Source organism: Lepidochelys kempii, chromosome 8, assembly GCF_965140285.1.
Source record: "Lepidochelys kempii isolate rLepKem1 chromosome 8, rLepKem1.hap1, whole genome shotgun sequence".
Classification (NCBI taxonomy): domain Eukaryota; kingdom Metazoa; phylum Chordata; order Testudines; family Cheloniidae; genus Lepidochelys; species Lepidochelys kempii.
The window spans coordinates 106234128-106248772 of record NC_136387.1 but is presented as its reverse complement, the minus strand read 5'-3'; the positions used below and the strand labels follow the sequence as shown (position 1 = coordinate 106248772).

General features: G+C 63.7%; 1 protein-coding gene across 4 annotated transcripts in view; it reads left to right on the top strand.

Moving 5' to 3' along the window:
- Positions 1 to 8974, top strand: part of DMAP1 (DNA methyltransferase 1 associated protein 1) — a 49705-nt gene extending 40731 nt beyond the window's left edge. For 3 of the 4 annotated variants that reach the window (XM_073357953.2, XM_073357952.2, XM_073357956.2), the window contains exons 9-11: positions 1876 to 1948; positions 3937 to 4220; positions 8588 to 8974. In XM_073357953.2, the coding sequence (XP_073214054.1) occupies positions 1876 to 1948; positions 3937 to 4220; positions 8588 to 8647 (417 nt within the window). In that variant the 3' untranslated portion in view covers positions 8648 to 8974. Of the gene's footprint in view, positions 1 to 1875; positions 1949 to 3253; positions 3424 to 3936; positions 4221 to 8587 lie in introns of those variants that run through there. The other variant, XM_073357958.2, reaches the window with a different exon arrangement.
- Positions 8975 to 14645: the final 5671 nt, after the last annotated feature.

Here is a 14645-nt window from a genome sequence, read left to right as displayed (position 1 = left end):
CCCTGTGGCTCCTCTCTTTAATTTCCATCTAACTAGTGTCCCCGTCCTGGCGTCATTCCCCTTTTTAAAGGTTTCAGAGTAACAGCCGTGTTAGTCTGTATCCGCAAAAAGAAAAGGAGTACTTGTGGCACCTTCGAGACTAACCAATTTATTTGAGCATAAGCTTCCATGAGTTACAGCTCACTTCAATCCGATGAAGTGAGCTGTAGCTCACGGAAGCTTATGCTCAAATAAATTGGTTAGTCTCGAAGGTGCCACAAGTCCTCCTTTCCTCCCTGTTTTAAAGTTAACATGTAACTTTGCATCCTGTGCATTGGTCTGGGCTGATTCAGCCAGTTGCACGTGGCCCTCCTTGTTGCCATGTGACAATACGCATCATCGTAGTGTCTGCAATCCCCACACTCCTGACTGATGTGGGTCCCTAAGTCAGGGAAGGATTCTCCGGGGCACAGGTGACTCTCGCTAGGTGTCACACCCAGTCTGTGGTGCAACTGGGAAGTGAACCCCAGTCCAGTGTCCTAGCCACTAGGCCATCCTGCCTACCTTGCTGGTGTGTGTGTTGATAGCCCTGATTATTTCATGGTCCCTAGCACATCACTGAATCATTCTGCCTGTTGACAACCTTGGGCAGAGCATGGAGATGGAGCTCCCTGTTCCCACGGTAGCTGGTCCCTTCTGGGCACAACTCGCAGTGGTCTGGGTGGGAAGCATGCGTTGTGTTGTGGGGGCCGTGCCCATCCTGGCTGGTCACCTAGCATTGACAAGGCATAGGAGGCACTATGGACTTCTCAGCTTCCTTCTCTGTGAGAGCAAAACTCCCCTGACTGAGAGCGTGGCTGGCCCCTTGGCGTGTGGTGCTGGAATCCTGTTCTCACCCGCAGGGCTGCCCAGAGGATTCAGGGGGCCTGGGGCAAAGCAATTTCGGCGGCTCTTTAATTAATTAAGCGCCTTTTTCATTTTGACTCAGCCGGCGGTGCTCCGAGTCTTCGGCGGCATTTCGGTGGCGGGTCCTTCACTCGCTCTGCGTGTGTTCGGCGGCACTGAAGGACCCACCACCGAAGACACTTTTGAATACTATATTCTCGTGGGGGCCCCTGTGAGGCCCAGGGCCTGGGGCACATTGCCCCACTTGCCCCCCCCCTCCTCTGGGCGGCCCTGCTCGCCCGGCGTGTTTGGGCTGGTTTGGTGTGAGCAGCTAGAGCCCAAAGGGAATGCGGACGAGACCCTGCTAAGTGTATGCATTCTTCCTCCTGTGGCCCACTCGCATTCCCTTTCATAGCTCACACCTGATGATTTCTCACTCCCCTAGCCCCTTAGCTCCAATGTAAATGTGTGTTCACACTTCCGCCAGTCAAGTAACTGTGCGCTCTGTCTCTCCCTTTGTTATACAGCCCGCTCTGTAAATGAATCCCACAGGTCTGGGGCTCAGCAGGGACCACGAGAAGTGAGTCTGTTAGCGCATGAGTCTAATCAAGGCGGCTAAAGCGAATAAAGTAGGGCAGCATTGCACATTAGCCGCTGTGTAAATGAGCCCTTTGATGGGCCAGGCGCTGCGGGAGCGGGTTTGAAGCTAAGAAGAACTTTTGTTGTTAATTCAGTGACATGTGGAAGCTGTAAAACAGTGCGTCTTGCACACACACACAAGGGAAAATAAAAGCCCTCACGACCAGGCTTTTCAATACCTGCCCTCAGACCTAGTCTGAAAACTTTCAGCCCCTGGCTCCCTCTTCTACCACTTGATTTTCCTTTCTCTCGCTTCCTTTCTTTTTTTTCCCCCTGCACTATAAAAAGAAAAGCTCTCTTGCCTTTTGAACTAGATGGCTGTGAGTGAGGGCTAACTTGGAGCTGTGTGGCTCTGTTACCTTTATGTTCCAGATGAAACTGCCAAGCTCGGTGGGACAGAAGAAGATTAAAGCCCTGGAGCAGATGCTGATGGAACTAGGAGTAGGTGAGTAAAGGGGGCATGCTAGAGAGAAAGAGACACACAGCGCAAGCCTTTGTAGTCTAGATAGGCTATTTTTTCCCCTAGTAATACAGCCAGTTTCTTAAATAACAGTATGTGAATGGGTTTTAAAATAATATTTTACGTTTTTTTTAAAAAAGGGCAAAAGCCAGAACAAGATGCACAGGGATTTTTCCCCCCCTCCCAGAAGAAAACTGGTTTAAAAGGGCCTTTGTCTCTCTTGTTTTGGGCTGTTTTAACCATCAAGAGCGGAAGCACAGCCCTGAGAAGGCCAGTCTCAGCCGTGCCTGCTAAGGGTGCTAGTGGCCATGGCATGTGCATTGTTCAGGGGTGCCCTGGCTCGCTTTCAAGCTTACTTTCCTCCTAATTTACTGCTCCTGGTGGCAAGTCCAGAATGCCTCTGGGGCTGTGCAGCTCCGTTTTGTAGCTGGCCTGCTGGGTGACTCTCCGGCGGGCCACCGCTGAGCGGCGAGTAAACCCACATCCCTCGCTCTTGAACTCTGGTGGCTTCACAGCGGAGAGGCACGTTCGCGTCGCACATACAATGCTCGCTCCTCGCTAGGGGTGGCCGGAGCGCAGCCCACAGAGTTCTGCGCTGCGCCCAGCCGCTGAAATCCATTCGCCGGCGCACCCGAAGGGGCGCCGGAGCCCAGCATGCAATGTTCCACCCCCCAAAAAAGCAAAGCTTCTGAGGTTTGGCAGAGGTCACTGAGCATGCTCAGTAACTACATGGCCTAGCCGTTGTTAGTGCTCAGACGTCATCGTCTGTGGCCTGTTGTAATGCCTCGGAAGCAGCGTTGGCTATGGGCAGCGCTAAAGGCCCTAGTCACAGGGTCCCCCCCGTGCCACACTAGCACTGCCAGGCTGGTATAGAATCCCCGTGGGGGCACCGACAAAGCCCCCCATCCTGCCCACACAATCAAGGTGTGTCGGTTGTTTTTCCGGCTTAAAAGAGCAGATGCTAATCCAGGGAAAGCTGGGGGGCGCTGTGAGAGCAGTGAGAGGACATGAGGGACGCTGGGGGTGGGGTCACAGGCTTCAGACAGCTTCAGTGCAGGAGAAGGAGCAATGGCCGGGGACAGTCCTTGGCCGCTGCCCAGTGGCCCGGCGTGCAGAGTCTCTCAGGGCAGGTAGCAAAGGCCCCATTGCAACAGAGGAGCTGCTAGAAGCTGGCTGGGCCTGTGAAGTTGGAGCAGAGCATGGCTCCCACCTGCGCTCTCGGGGCAGCCTTGGGAGCTGCCTGGGCCAGTTCATGGCAGCGGTTCTGCACCTCTGCCTTCCCCCGCTAAGGTAGAAGAGTTCCTGCTGCCCTTGGCGCGCTCCGGCATGGCCACACGCCAGGTCAGCGCGGTGCAGGGGGAAGGAGCCGGGTCGGGAGCCCGGCATGCAGGCAATGCTGCGTGGAGAGGGATCGGCCTGTGGATTTTCTCCCCCACTTCAGGCGTTGCTCTTCTGAAATTGTGAGCTCTTCATAGCACTCTGGGGGTGGGATCTAGGTACGGGGTGGTGACGTGGGAGACACGGCTGTAACACAGGGCCATGATGGGCAATAGCAGAGCTAGCATCCAGGCCAGGCTAATGGCCTCAGTCCTGCCCTGGAGGCAGAGGGGATGTCAGTCCTGGGCCTCTACCAACAAGGGGACCAGCTGGGGTTTGTATTGTCAACACCTGTCCACTGGGAACTGGCCTGAGACCCAAACTCAGCTCGCAGGTCCGAGGTGGAAGCCATGGCCAAGCCCTCCTGCCTGGAGTTGGATTTGAACCAGCGTCCCAGAGAGGAAAGGCTACTGGGCCCCGACCTGGCTAGGTTGCTTTTTAATCCCCTGGCCAGGGCCCTCAGAGCTCTCCAGCCCTGTTAACTGCTGGGAATGAGGCCCCAGCAGTGGGTGTGGGCATGGGAGCTGGGGTGTCTCCCCACTCCCAGGGCCGGACTGGCCGGGGTCTCCAGCTCTGAGCTCCCTTTGCTCCCCCAGATCTCAGCCCCATGCCGACGGAGGAGATCGTGCAGATGTTCAACGAGCTGCGGAGCGACCTGGTGCTGCTCTATGAGCTGAAGCAGGCCTTTGCCAACTGCGAGTACGAGTTGCAGATGCTGCGTCACCGGCACGAGGCGCTGGCCAAGGCGGGCAGCCTGGGCCCCGTCGGCATGGAGGGGGCCCGCGCAGACGGGCAGGCCGGGCTCAGCGCAGAGGAGGGCAAGGGAGACGCCAAGGACCAGATCATCGATGTGGTTGGAGCACCATTGACCCCGAACTCAGTGAGTAGGCAGATGGGGGCGTCTGGAGGTGGGTCCCCGCTCAGGCCTGCGCCAGGGATTGCATTCTGAGCCATGCTGGGGGCTCTGCCGTCTCTCCCTCCAGGGGCGAGCGTTGGCGGGAGCACAGCGCGCCCTTCAGCCGAGGCTCCAAGTCTGCTCTTGGAGTGCCCACCCCGTGCCTGGCCCTGCCCTTGGTGGCACGCGTGGGCCGGCAGTGGTTCCTGCACCCCGCGTGGGGGGGGCATTGCAGGGAGCTGGCAGAGGCAGGAGCGGGGATGGTACCTACCTGTCCCTGGTGAGACGCAGCCCTGTGCGGGAGGAGAAGCAAAGGCAAGCGAGTGGGACCTCGTGACATGAGCTGTGGGCCGTGGACGAGCTCCTCCCCTGGTGAGCTCCAGCGACGCCCCGGGCAGGGGGCGTGGGCAGGAGGGAGGGGCCTGAAGACTGGAGGGGAGGAGCCTGTGAAAGCGCTGGGACAGGAGACCCAGGGTGCTGAATGCCCCGGGAAAGCTGAAAGTCGGGCGCATGCCCTGTCCGGGGCTGAGCAAATGGAGTGGCCCCTGTCTCCCCGCAGCTGCCCCCCAGTGCAGAGTGCTGTGAACGGTATGTCCCTGGGGGGTCCGCAGCCCTCCCACCCCCAAAGGACAAGCCTGGCCTGCCCTGTGCAGCCCCGAGCGCTGTCCGAGGTGGCGAAGCTCCCTGATGGAAACTCGCCCTGGGCACAGCGTGCTGTAGATACTCTGCCCCGGGACCGGACCGGCCTTTCCCTTTTCCAAAGGCGAACGTAGTCCGAGGCGTTGAGAACACCTTATCTGTCAACGACAGAGGTGACACGTTCATCTGGACTTGAGTAATGTCCTGTTCTCCTGTGACAATCTGGAGTTGTAAGGCAGCGTTCCGCTGAGGCAGGCTCATGTTTGCAGAGGAGACTTCTGAATTTCTTCGCTGCGTTCAATCTCTGTGGGAGCGTGAAATCTCCACCCTCCCTGGGGTCCGGGAAGGGCGAGGCTGCAGCCATTCCAGGCGGATTCACAGCACACTCGCTGTCCCCGGAGACCAAACAGGAGTGCGGATGGTGGGGGGGCGGGCGGGTTTGTGTGTCTCCAGCCATATTCTGCCTTGGTGCCTCTGCCTGGAATTGCAAACAAAGAGGCGAGGCCGGCAGCATTGAGAGGGTTAAAATGACCTGGTCTCTGGCATATTTGAAAGAAATATAATCAAGTTAATTCACTGCAAGGCAAATTCGGTACCTAAAGGGCCCCCCATGTTAAATACAGCTCTGACCTTTACCGGCTGATTACACAAAGACGACACAATTAGATTAGTCCAAGACAAAAGGTCAAGCGCATTCACACTGACCATTTTATGCTACCTTTGGAGGGGAAAAAATCACATCCCAGCTGAAGGGTATCTGGGGGAAGAGCAGGCTTGTGCTGCTGCTCCCCGGCCGGCTGGCTGGCTGCAGGTGTGCTGGGCGAAGGTGCACCCAGCGCTTCACCAGAGCTGCCCCCGTGTCTGTCGCCCAGCCCACTCCCTGGCAGGATGTGTGCTCGGGGGCTGCTGGGCACAGGAATAACCAGCCACCGGCAGAGCAGGGTTTGGCACCATGCTGGAGATACCGGAGCCTGGCCACGCAGATGGGCTCTGCCAGGGACACCGGGCAGCCTCCCGCTCCTGGCAGGACTGCTCTCTCCATGCAGAGCCGGCTGAGCCCCTGGGGCAGACGAAGGGCTGAGCCAGCCTGGGGCAGGGCCTGCTGCGTGGCTGGAGGGTGTTACAGGTACCAGCCGGCCTGACTCTCGCCTAATGTTTATAGTCCAGTAGCTTCCGAGGGCCCTTCCCAGGATCAGGGACATGCTCCGAAAGGGGCTGCACGAATGCAGGAGGTGGCATGGTCCCACAGCATGGATTGAGCCCCCGAACCAGCACCTCCTGGGGGAGCTAGTTGTTACTGTCCCCGTGTGGCAGCTTGGGGAACTGAGGCCCAGGGCGAGGAAGCGACGTGCTCAGGGTGTCGGTGGCAGAGCACAGCCCTGACTTCCAGCCTGGACCGTCTTCCCAAGGCCACCCTTCCTCCTTGGGAAGCCCCTGTTGGCGCTGAGTGTTCGCAAGGAGCCTGGCAGCGCCGCCGAGCTTGGGGACAGGGCTGAGAGCCCAGCGCTGGCTGTGCTGAGGGACCCCATTGTCGCCTGTGACCCCGCTCTCAGCTGTGTGAGGTGGGAGCTTGGCCCAGGCAGGGCCTTTCCTCTCCGGGAGACACCGGCTCGGCTCTCCTGTGCGTTGCAGAGGGAGGGGAGAGGGCTGCAGGAATCCTGTTGGGAGTCCCACCCCTCCACCCATGTGACAATGCTGGGGTGGTCTTGCCCTGGTGTCCCACGGGCAGCAGCCTGTCCTTGGCCTCTCTTCTCTGCCAGCCCTGCAGCTGCCCGGGGCGGTGTCTGCCAGCCAAGGGGAATCTGCTGCGGGTTAGCTCAGGGGAGCACGTTGCAGGAGTGCTCTGCTCTTTTTGTGGGGGGTGGGGTGGGGAGGCAGCAGCCTGTCCTGCACGGTGATATGTGGCGAGACACTGAGTCTAGCTGGTGGGAAGCCTGGTGCCAGGGCAACCCTGCCATATCCCTCGGGTCCTCCCTACCACTCCAGCTTGGCTGTCCTCCGTGGTGGGGTGGTGTCCAGCTCCGGCCATTAAATCCAAGCCAGGGTCCCCCCAGTGCAGCGTGTTGCTGACCCAGGAGGGACTTCCCTGCAGGCCTTGGGGAGGTGAAAGGTGAGCCGAACTTGGAACAAATTAGTTCCAAGCAGAAGTTCAGCCAGTTACTCCAGATTAGAACCTTTGAATTGTGCGACTCAGACTCCACTCACTGATCCGTAATGAGTTGACTCTCAGAATTCCTGGCTTTGTTCCCAAGCTCGCAAGTCAGCCCGTTAATGGGGAAAGGAAAAGACCTTGAGTGTAAGAAGTCTCGGGTTCAGAGTCGGAATTATTTGACTTTTAAGCTTCCTTTATCTGAACTCCTGCTGACTTCTTGTTTTCTGAGCCAGTTTGAAAGCTAGAAGTTACATTGTTAAGATCAATCATTCTCTCTTTCCAGATGGAGTTAGAATATCTGCCTTGTTATATATTTATATAGACGTTACATCTATTCTGGGCTGTGTGTGTTTAGCCCTTTTCAAACCCTTCCTTGCCATTCAAAGCAGCTAGACTTGTAGGCTTGTGTAAATTATAATGTAAACCATTTTTTTAACCAGACCGTTCACAATGTTGCCCAAGGCGACTGGAGGAGCCATGCCACGGACGGCAAGAGGAGGGTGATTAATATGAATTTGTGACACATTTGAAAGATGGGTCTTTTGCCATATACAGATGATCAGACGCACACGCGCTTCCCCATCAATTCCATGCCCTGCCAGCGAAGCCGCCAAGCCCTGGCTCCTTTGTTTGCGGGCTGGGGTTTGATTTTAAATGCATCTGTGGGCCTCTCAATTTCCAAGGATTTGATTTGATTTTTTATAGGGCTTCTATTCACGCTGTTGGGCGAGTTCTTTGGCCCTGTTATTTCTCTGAAAATGGAGCCTTAAGAGGCAGCCGGGCCGAGGCCTCTGAGGAAATCCCCGTGGGTGTGGTTTTAACGCTGAGCAGTGCAGACTGCCCCTGCAGAGTCCCCCATGCACACGGGGGTTCGGGGCGGGGTGTCTGCTGGGTGCGATTCCCCGCTGGGTCTGGCACAGGTGGCCTGTGCAGCCCCGAGGAGCAGTGGCCTTTGCGGGGAGCCTGGCTGCACCAGGCTTCCATGCAGTCTGCCGGGTCTCTGCTCCTGGACTGCAGGAGTCTCGCTAGCTGCCTTCGTGCCCCCTGGGGACTGGGTGCTGTCCCGGGTGTGGGCAGCACTGCCTCTGCCCAGCTGGGAGCGCTCCATAGCTGAGCGCTCAGCTCTCCCGTCCCACGCTTGTGCCCTCCAGTTCTGATTTCAGCAGGATACGGCGCGCCTCTCCCTCCCGTCTGGGCTGCATCGGCCACGGGGCTGGGTACCACGCAGAACGCGCCTGGCTGTCGTGCAGCGTGCCCTGCGTTGGGGCTGCCAGCTGGGGGCCCATGTCCCTTGGGAGGGGAATTTCCTGCCTGCCACGAGTGGGCTCAGCTGCCCAGCTGCACGCTGGGGCTCGGTGAAGGGTTAATCTCACGTCTGGCTCCAGGCAGTAGCCTCTGGGCCCAATCTGCTGTGTGGTCAAGGAGGCCCCAGCTCGTGGCATGGCGTGGCTCCTGCTGGGCTAGCCCCCAGGCCGCAGCGGCTCTGAGACAGGCGGGTGGGCTGAGTGCTCCGACCCCGCTGACCCTGCTTCTCTTTTGTTTCCCTTCTCCCCTGGAGCAGAGAAAACGCCGGGAGTCGGCCTCCAGCTCCTCCTCCATCAAGAAGGTGAAGAAGCCGTGAGCCCTGTCGGCGCAGTGCGGCCGGCTGGGTCAGCACTGGGCCGCGACTTCAGACTGGGAGCCGGGCAGGGAAGGGCCTTGCCTGGGGAAGGATTCCAGCCAGAGCCGTTCCCTTCCCAGCACTGCCTGCCCCCACACCCCTGTGCTGCCAGCAGGCCTTGGGTGACGCTGCTTCCTGCCCCCAGCAGTGGGGCCGCGAGAGCTGCAGGGAAGCTGGGCAGGTGGCCCGAGCCGTGCGGGTGGCCATGCTGCACCTGCGGGCCTGGCCCGGTGGGCTCTGACATGCTGGATTTGTGTGTGTCCTTGTAAATACAGCCCTGTCCCCCTGCCCCCGTGTGTGTCCTCATTAGCCTGGGGTGTGGGATCACTCCTAGCACCCTGCTGAGCTCTGGCACGGAGGGGGCAGTTCTTTCTGCCTTGCCCCCTGGCCCTGCGGGCCATGCAGGGAGCGGGGCAGAGGTGGCTGAGGCTTGGCACTATTTGTTCTGGAGTCCCGGCTTCCCGCCCCCTTGCAGCTGGCCTGCCACTGAGATGCCGCCCGTCTGTGGCCTCCCAGGCAGGCTGGGTGGGGCAGCCTCGGCCCCTGGCTCCTGGCATGGCTGAGTGGGAGGGGGGGCTGCTCCCCCCAGCGCTGGAGGGCCAGGCCGCTCTTTAGCCACCCCTAGGCCAGGGGCAGGAGCTAGGCCCCCCTGGGCCGACCCCAGCCCTGGCCCTCGCATGGCTCGGGCCTGGCTGCTCTCCCGTGGCCTGCGCATGGCTGCCCGCGCATGGCTCTGCCCGTGGCCTGCGAGGTGCCAGCTCCGGGGGGCCTGAGCCCCCTGCTGCGTGGAGCCTTGGCCGTGCTTCGCGAGATGGGGTATCTGGCCCCGCCAGCGTGGCACTGTGCAGGCCTGGGCGGTTCTGCGTGTCGCCGTCACACCGGTGTCAAGCCCAGTGCGTCACCCCGTGGCCCTGCTAGCAGATCGTGGGCACCGCCTCCGTCCCCTCTCTTCCCACTGCTCCCCCGCAGCCCAGCCCCTGCGCACCCGTCTTGGCCCCGCAGCGTGGGACTCAGCAGCCGGGGGGTGTCCTGGGTCTTTAACTGCCCCACTCTCTCCCTCCAGCCCGTGTGGGGCCTCCAGCATGAGCCTCTGGCTGCCCACCCCCAGGTCCGGGGCAGAGCTGAGGGCTGCCCTAGCCCTGACCGCGGGGAGCCCCTGGGGACAGGGGGCTGACGCCTAGAAGCTGTGCTGCAAAGTCCCCACAGCCGGGAGTGGGGGCTTGTCTGGGGCTCGCTGGGAAAATGGCATCTCACATTCCCTCCTCACCAGGTAGCCCCCCCCACGGCCTGGCTGTGGGGCAGGGCCTAGCTCTGAGCCCGGGCCTGGGCACTCCAGTACTCGGGCCTGGCTGGCTAGTGCCCTGTACCCGCAGCTGTCGCTGGCAGGCTGCAGGGCGTGTCCCCCCCTGCCTGGGCCGGAGAGCCAGAGCAGAGCGAGGGGCAGCCCCCAGGCCATGGGCTGAGAGCTGGGCTGGAGGCTGCTTTGCCCTGCACACAGCGGGGGCCCGGCGATGGGGCGGCTCCTCCCGTGGGGCCGTGCCCATGGGGCCCAAGAGCCCTACCAGCGCTGTGGGTGGAGACGAGTTTGTAGGGACGAGTCCACGGCCTCCAAGCCCTTGCCTCAGCTGCCCTTCCTCCTGGCCCAGGGCATGCTCACCTTGCCCCCCTTCTCCTCTTTCCCCCTCCCCCCTGGGGAGCCGGTCCCTGCCTGGGGGCACCAGGCTGATCCCCCTGAGCCTCCCCCACCCCACGCGCAGGGGCAGGAGCTGGCTAGGGGCCCTTTAACTGCCAGCCCTGAAACACCCACCTGGGCACCAAGCTGGGCACTGGCCTGTGAACCCAGAACCCCTGGCGCTGCCGGCTGCGAGCTGCCCGCAGTGACAGCCCCGGGGCCGGCATTGGGCTGGCCCAGGAGGCTCCGCTGGGCGCGTAGCAAACAGGGAACATGGGGGCTGTGGGCCCAGGGCGGGCACAGCTCGGGTGCAGCATCTCCCCTTCCATCACAGCAGCCTGGCCCTGGAAACACCTGCCAGGAGGCTCCGGCTGCGGGACTGGGCCTTGGCAGGAGCGGCTGGCTGCGTTGGCTGGTTGGAGGTGCCCAGGGGTAGGCCAGGGGGGCACCCACGGCCCTACAAGTGCTCCTGTGAAAGACACTGCATGGGCCTTTTGGCGGCCGCAGCAGCCACGCCAAGGCCAGCCTGGTGCATGGAGACAGCCCCCCCCCCCCCCCCCCCGCATCACGGGCCCCACTGCTGGGGCGAGACCCTGGGCATGGCCCCCAGGTGCGGGGGACGCTGGTCCTGGAGCCGTTGAGCCTGATCTGGGGATAGATGCAGAACGGCCCCAGCGCTGCACCCCTCTGGCCCCGTGTGCGTGGGGTGGGTGCCGGCCGAGGGGCGGGGGGGCTCGCGGGCAGGGAGGGGAGCGGGTGGTGTGAGACTCCGGTAGGGCGACTGTGCTGCTGGGTTGGGGGACGGGGTGGGGGGGGGTGCTAAGGGGGCTTTAAGCCACTTTGGTGCATGGGCTGGGCTGGGCCCTGCCTGCTCTCTGCTCGAGCTGAGCCAGGCTCAGGGCTGCTCTGCACCGGTGGCCCCTGAGCAGCAGCACCTGGCCCTGGCACCAGCCAGGCCCCTCCCGTACCAGCCAGCGCGGGCTGGGGTGCCGCTGTAGGGCAGGGGGTCCCGGCAGGGCCAGGCCGCGGCAGCAGTAGGGTTGTGCAGTGCATGAGGCCCAGGGGCTCCGGGCTGCCGGCCCGTGCCCGCACCTTGTGCCCCAGCACGGCCCTGGGCACGGGCCTGTCACAGACACACTGCTAGGGAGGTACCAGCTCCGGCCCTGGGCCGGCAGCACGAGCCAAGGCAGAGGCACCGGACTCAGCCCCACGCCGGGTGAGCGCGGGGCAAAGGGGTGCAATACCCGGTGCGGGCGATAGGAGGCGTCCCTCCCATGCTGCTGGTGTTGCCCTGCTCTGGCCCCGACACGGTGCCTGGCACAGGGATGGCGGCACGGGGCACAGACACCGGGGAGCCCTGCCAGCAGGCCACTTTCCACCCAACGGGCCCCAACCCACCGCTGCTGCTTGGCCCCGCCGACACCTGCCCAGCCGAGTCACAGGGTGCAAGGAGCCTCTCCCCTGCTGGCTACACACACAGGCGGGCGCATGGGCATCGCCCGCACCCGGCAGGGGGCAAAGGGTCTCCGGGCTGCTGGCCCGTGGGGGCTGCGGAGCACGCCAAGGCCAGCCGTAGGTCCCCATGGCACCCGCTACTCTGCACGCCAGGAGCCACAGCCACCCCTGGAGAGGGGCAGCGCCCGGGCCCCATGGGGGGGAGGCATTTAACGGCCCCCCCGGCGTAATCACCTGAGCCCGTTGTATCGACCAGGGTCCATGGCAGCAGCTAACGAGTTTTCTCTGAAAACTCAGGACTTGGCCTTTGCGCATGGCTCCTGCGGGCTGGAACGTGCCTGGGGCCAGTCCTGGCCCATGGGTCGCCGCGGGCGTTGGGGGTGCTGGCAGCTGGGGCAGGGCAGCCCCCGGGCGGCTCCGGGCAGACACAGCCTGACTGTGGTGTTCACGTGGGGGCTTGGCACGGCCCCAGGGCTCTGCGTGGCTGGGGGGGGGCTTTGCCGTGTGACCCCGGCTTGGCGAGAGCCGCACCTGGGCCACGCACCCGCCAGGCTGGGGCGGCTCCGTGACCGTGTGAGCTCCAGCGAGGGGCAGCTGCTGCACCAAGCCCAGTTCCCCGGCTGCCCCCCGCGCATGATCACCTGACCCCCCCTCCGGTGCAGACGCCAGCTGCAGGGCCTGAGTCCAGGCCTGGGGCAACACCCCAGGCCCCTCTCCAGGGTTCCCCACACTGGGCACCAGCAGGCGCTGGCAGCCTGGCTGCCCCCCTGCAGCCTTGGGATCCCCCTCCCTGGGCACCCCCGATTTCTGCCCCCAGCTTGCCCCAAGCAGTGCCTGCCGGTGGCCTGTGACAGGCTGGCAGGGGCCAGGCACAGGGGGGTGGCAGTAGCTGAATTAAGGGCTGCGGGGGGTAGCTCTCAGTAAGGGCCGAGTCCACCAAAACGTCCAGCCCGCTGGGCACCGGTATTCCAGCGATGTGTCAGCCGGCCCGGGCGCCGTTCGATGGCGCTGACGGTCTGGGCTCCACGTGGTGACTAGGCTGGCCGGGAGGGGGAGTGCGGGCCGGGAAATGCCAGCGCTCAGGCGAGGAAACAGCCGCAGGCCGGCCAGCGACGTGGCACGTGGCCTCGTCGCCTCTCGCTGCCCCCCAAAGGTCTGCGAGCTGCGTAGTGGGACAGGACGCCCTCGGAGCACCCTGCCCATCCCCACGGCATCTGGGCTGGCTCTGGGCGCTCACCAAGCTGGCGGCAGGGGCTGTAACGTGGCACCCCCTCAGGCCTGCGGGCGGCGAGGGAGCTGGGGCACAGGCCTGGTGAGCAGCGGGCGGGGGGGGCAGTGCTTGGCAGGGGCGGGGGGCACACAGGTGCTGCCGGCTGCGTGTTGTGTGTCATCTGCAGGGCTCTCCGGCATGGGGCGGGCTGAGGCACCACCAGGCCTCCAGGGAGTGACCCACGGGGGCTATCGGTGCCTCCCGGTCCCCAGAGTTGCGGGCGCAATTGGGAAGGGGGCTCCCACAGAACTGCATCCACTACCCTCCCATGTCTCCCCCCCCCCAAACCCCTCCCTCCCTGTCCGCTGGGTGCCCCCACAGAATTGCCAGGCCAGGCCTCGCCCTGTTCATTCCCTGGCCTCGGGGGGCTGACAGCGCCTCCCTGGGGCCGGGTGGAGCAGGGCCCCCTCTGCCCCGGGGGTAGAGCTGAGCACAGAGCTGGCTGCCGGGATCTGTCCCTGCCCCCCCACCCCCCAACTGAGCACGGGGTGCCGGCAGCCAGGCCCCAACACAGCAGCTCCCCCCCCTTAGCCCCAAGAACCAGATCCCCCGCCCCACTGCTCATGGGGCAAATGAGCTCTCTGCAGTACAGCCCTGCTGGGAGGGTGCAGCCCAGCCCCCCCCAGAGCCTGAGCCCCAGGGCAAACCGCCCCACCCTTGTAGCCAAGGCTGATGGGAATCCCCCCCGCCAATTTAGGGGCTGGAACAGCAGGGTGGGGCGGAGGCTGGTGGCCCCCTGTGCCCTGCAGGGTGAGGGGGGCAGGGGCGCGGCAGTGTCTGGGGGGGCAGAGGACGCAGAGCAGCCCAGGGGCTTGTGGGCTGCAGGGCTCTGCGGGTAGGGGAGGGGGAGATGGGCCCCTTCCCCACTGCGAAGGGGTGGGGGGGGCCTGCAGGGCTGAGGCTGGCAGAGCCGGCGGGGGCGAGGGGAGCTCACCTCAAGGGACTTGTCCCCCCAGCGGGCGTGAGCGCTGCCAGTCGTGGGCTCGTCCCAGGGCACGTGGCTGGGCCCCACCCAGGAGGCCTCGCACTGTGGGCCCCCACCCCAGCGGGACAGGAGCGCCTTGCGCCCCGGGGCTGAGACTCCAGAGGGCCCGGGGTCCCGGCCCGGCTCTGGGGGTGCCGGTGACATTGGGGTGCAGCCGTTAGCGGGGCCTAGCTCGGCGCTCACTGAGCCAGGGAGGCCCCTCTGCCAGCCCAGCCAGGCTGAGCCACTCGCGGGGCGGGAACCAGCCGCACCCAGCAGCCGCCGGCCTGCAGCGGGGTCAGAGCCGGCTGTAACGCCTCTGCCCCGGCCCTGCCCTCTCGGGGGCCAGGGACCTGCTTGGGGGGCCTCTCCACCACCTCCGGGCCCCAGCCCCTCGCAGACGGGGGGGGGCCTTAGCTCCCTCCCGCAGCACTGGGGCACCCCGGGGCCCCACGACTCCCCCATCCCCTGCATGCACCCTCTCCTGCCCTGCCCCACAGCCCCTTCTCGCCCCCTCCCGCGAGTCCCAGGCCCCTGCACGCACCCCCCACCTCCCATGCCCCACAGCCCCTGGCCCCCGCACACGCACACGCACGCA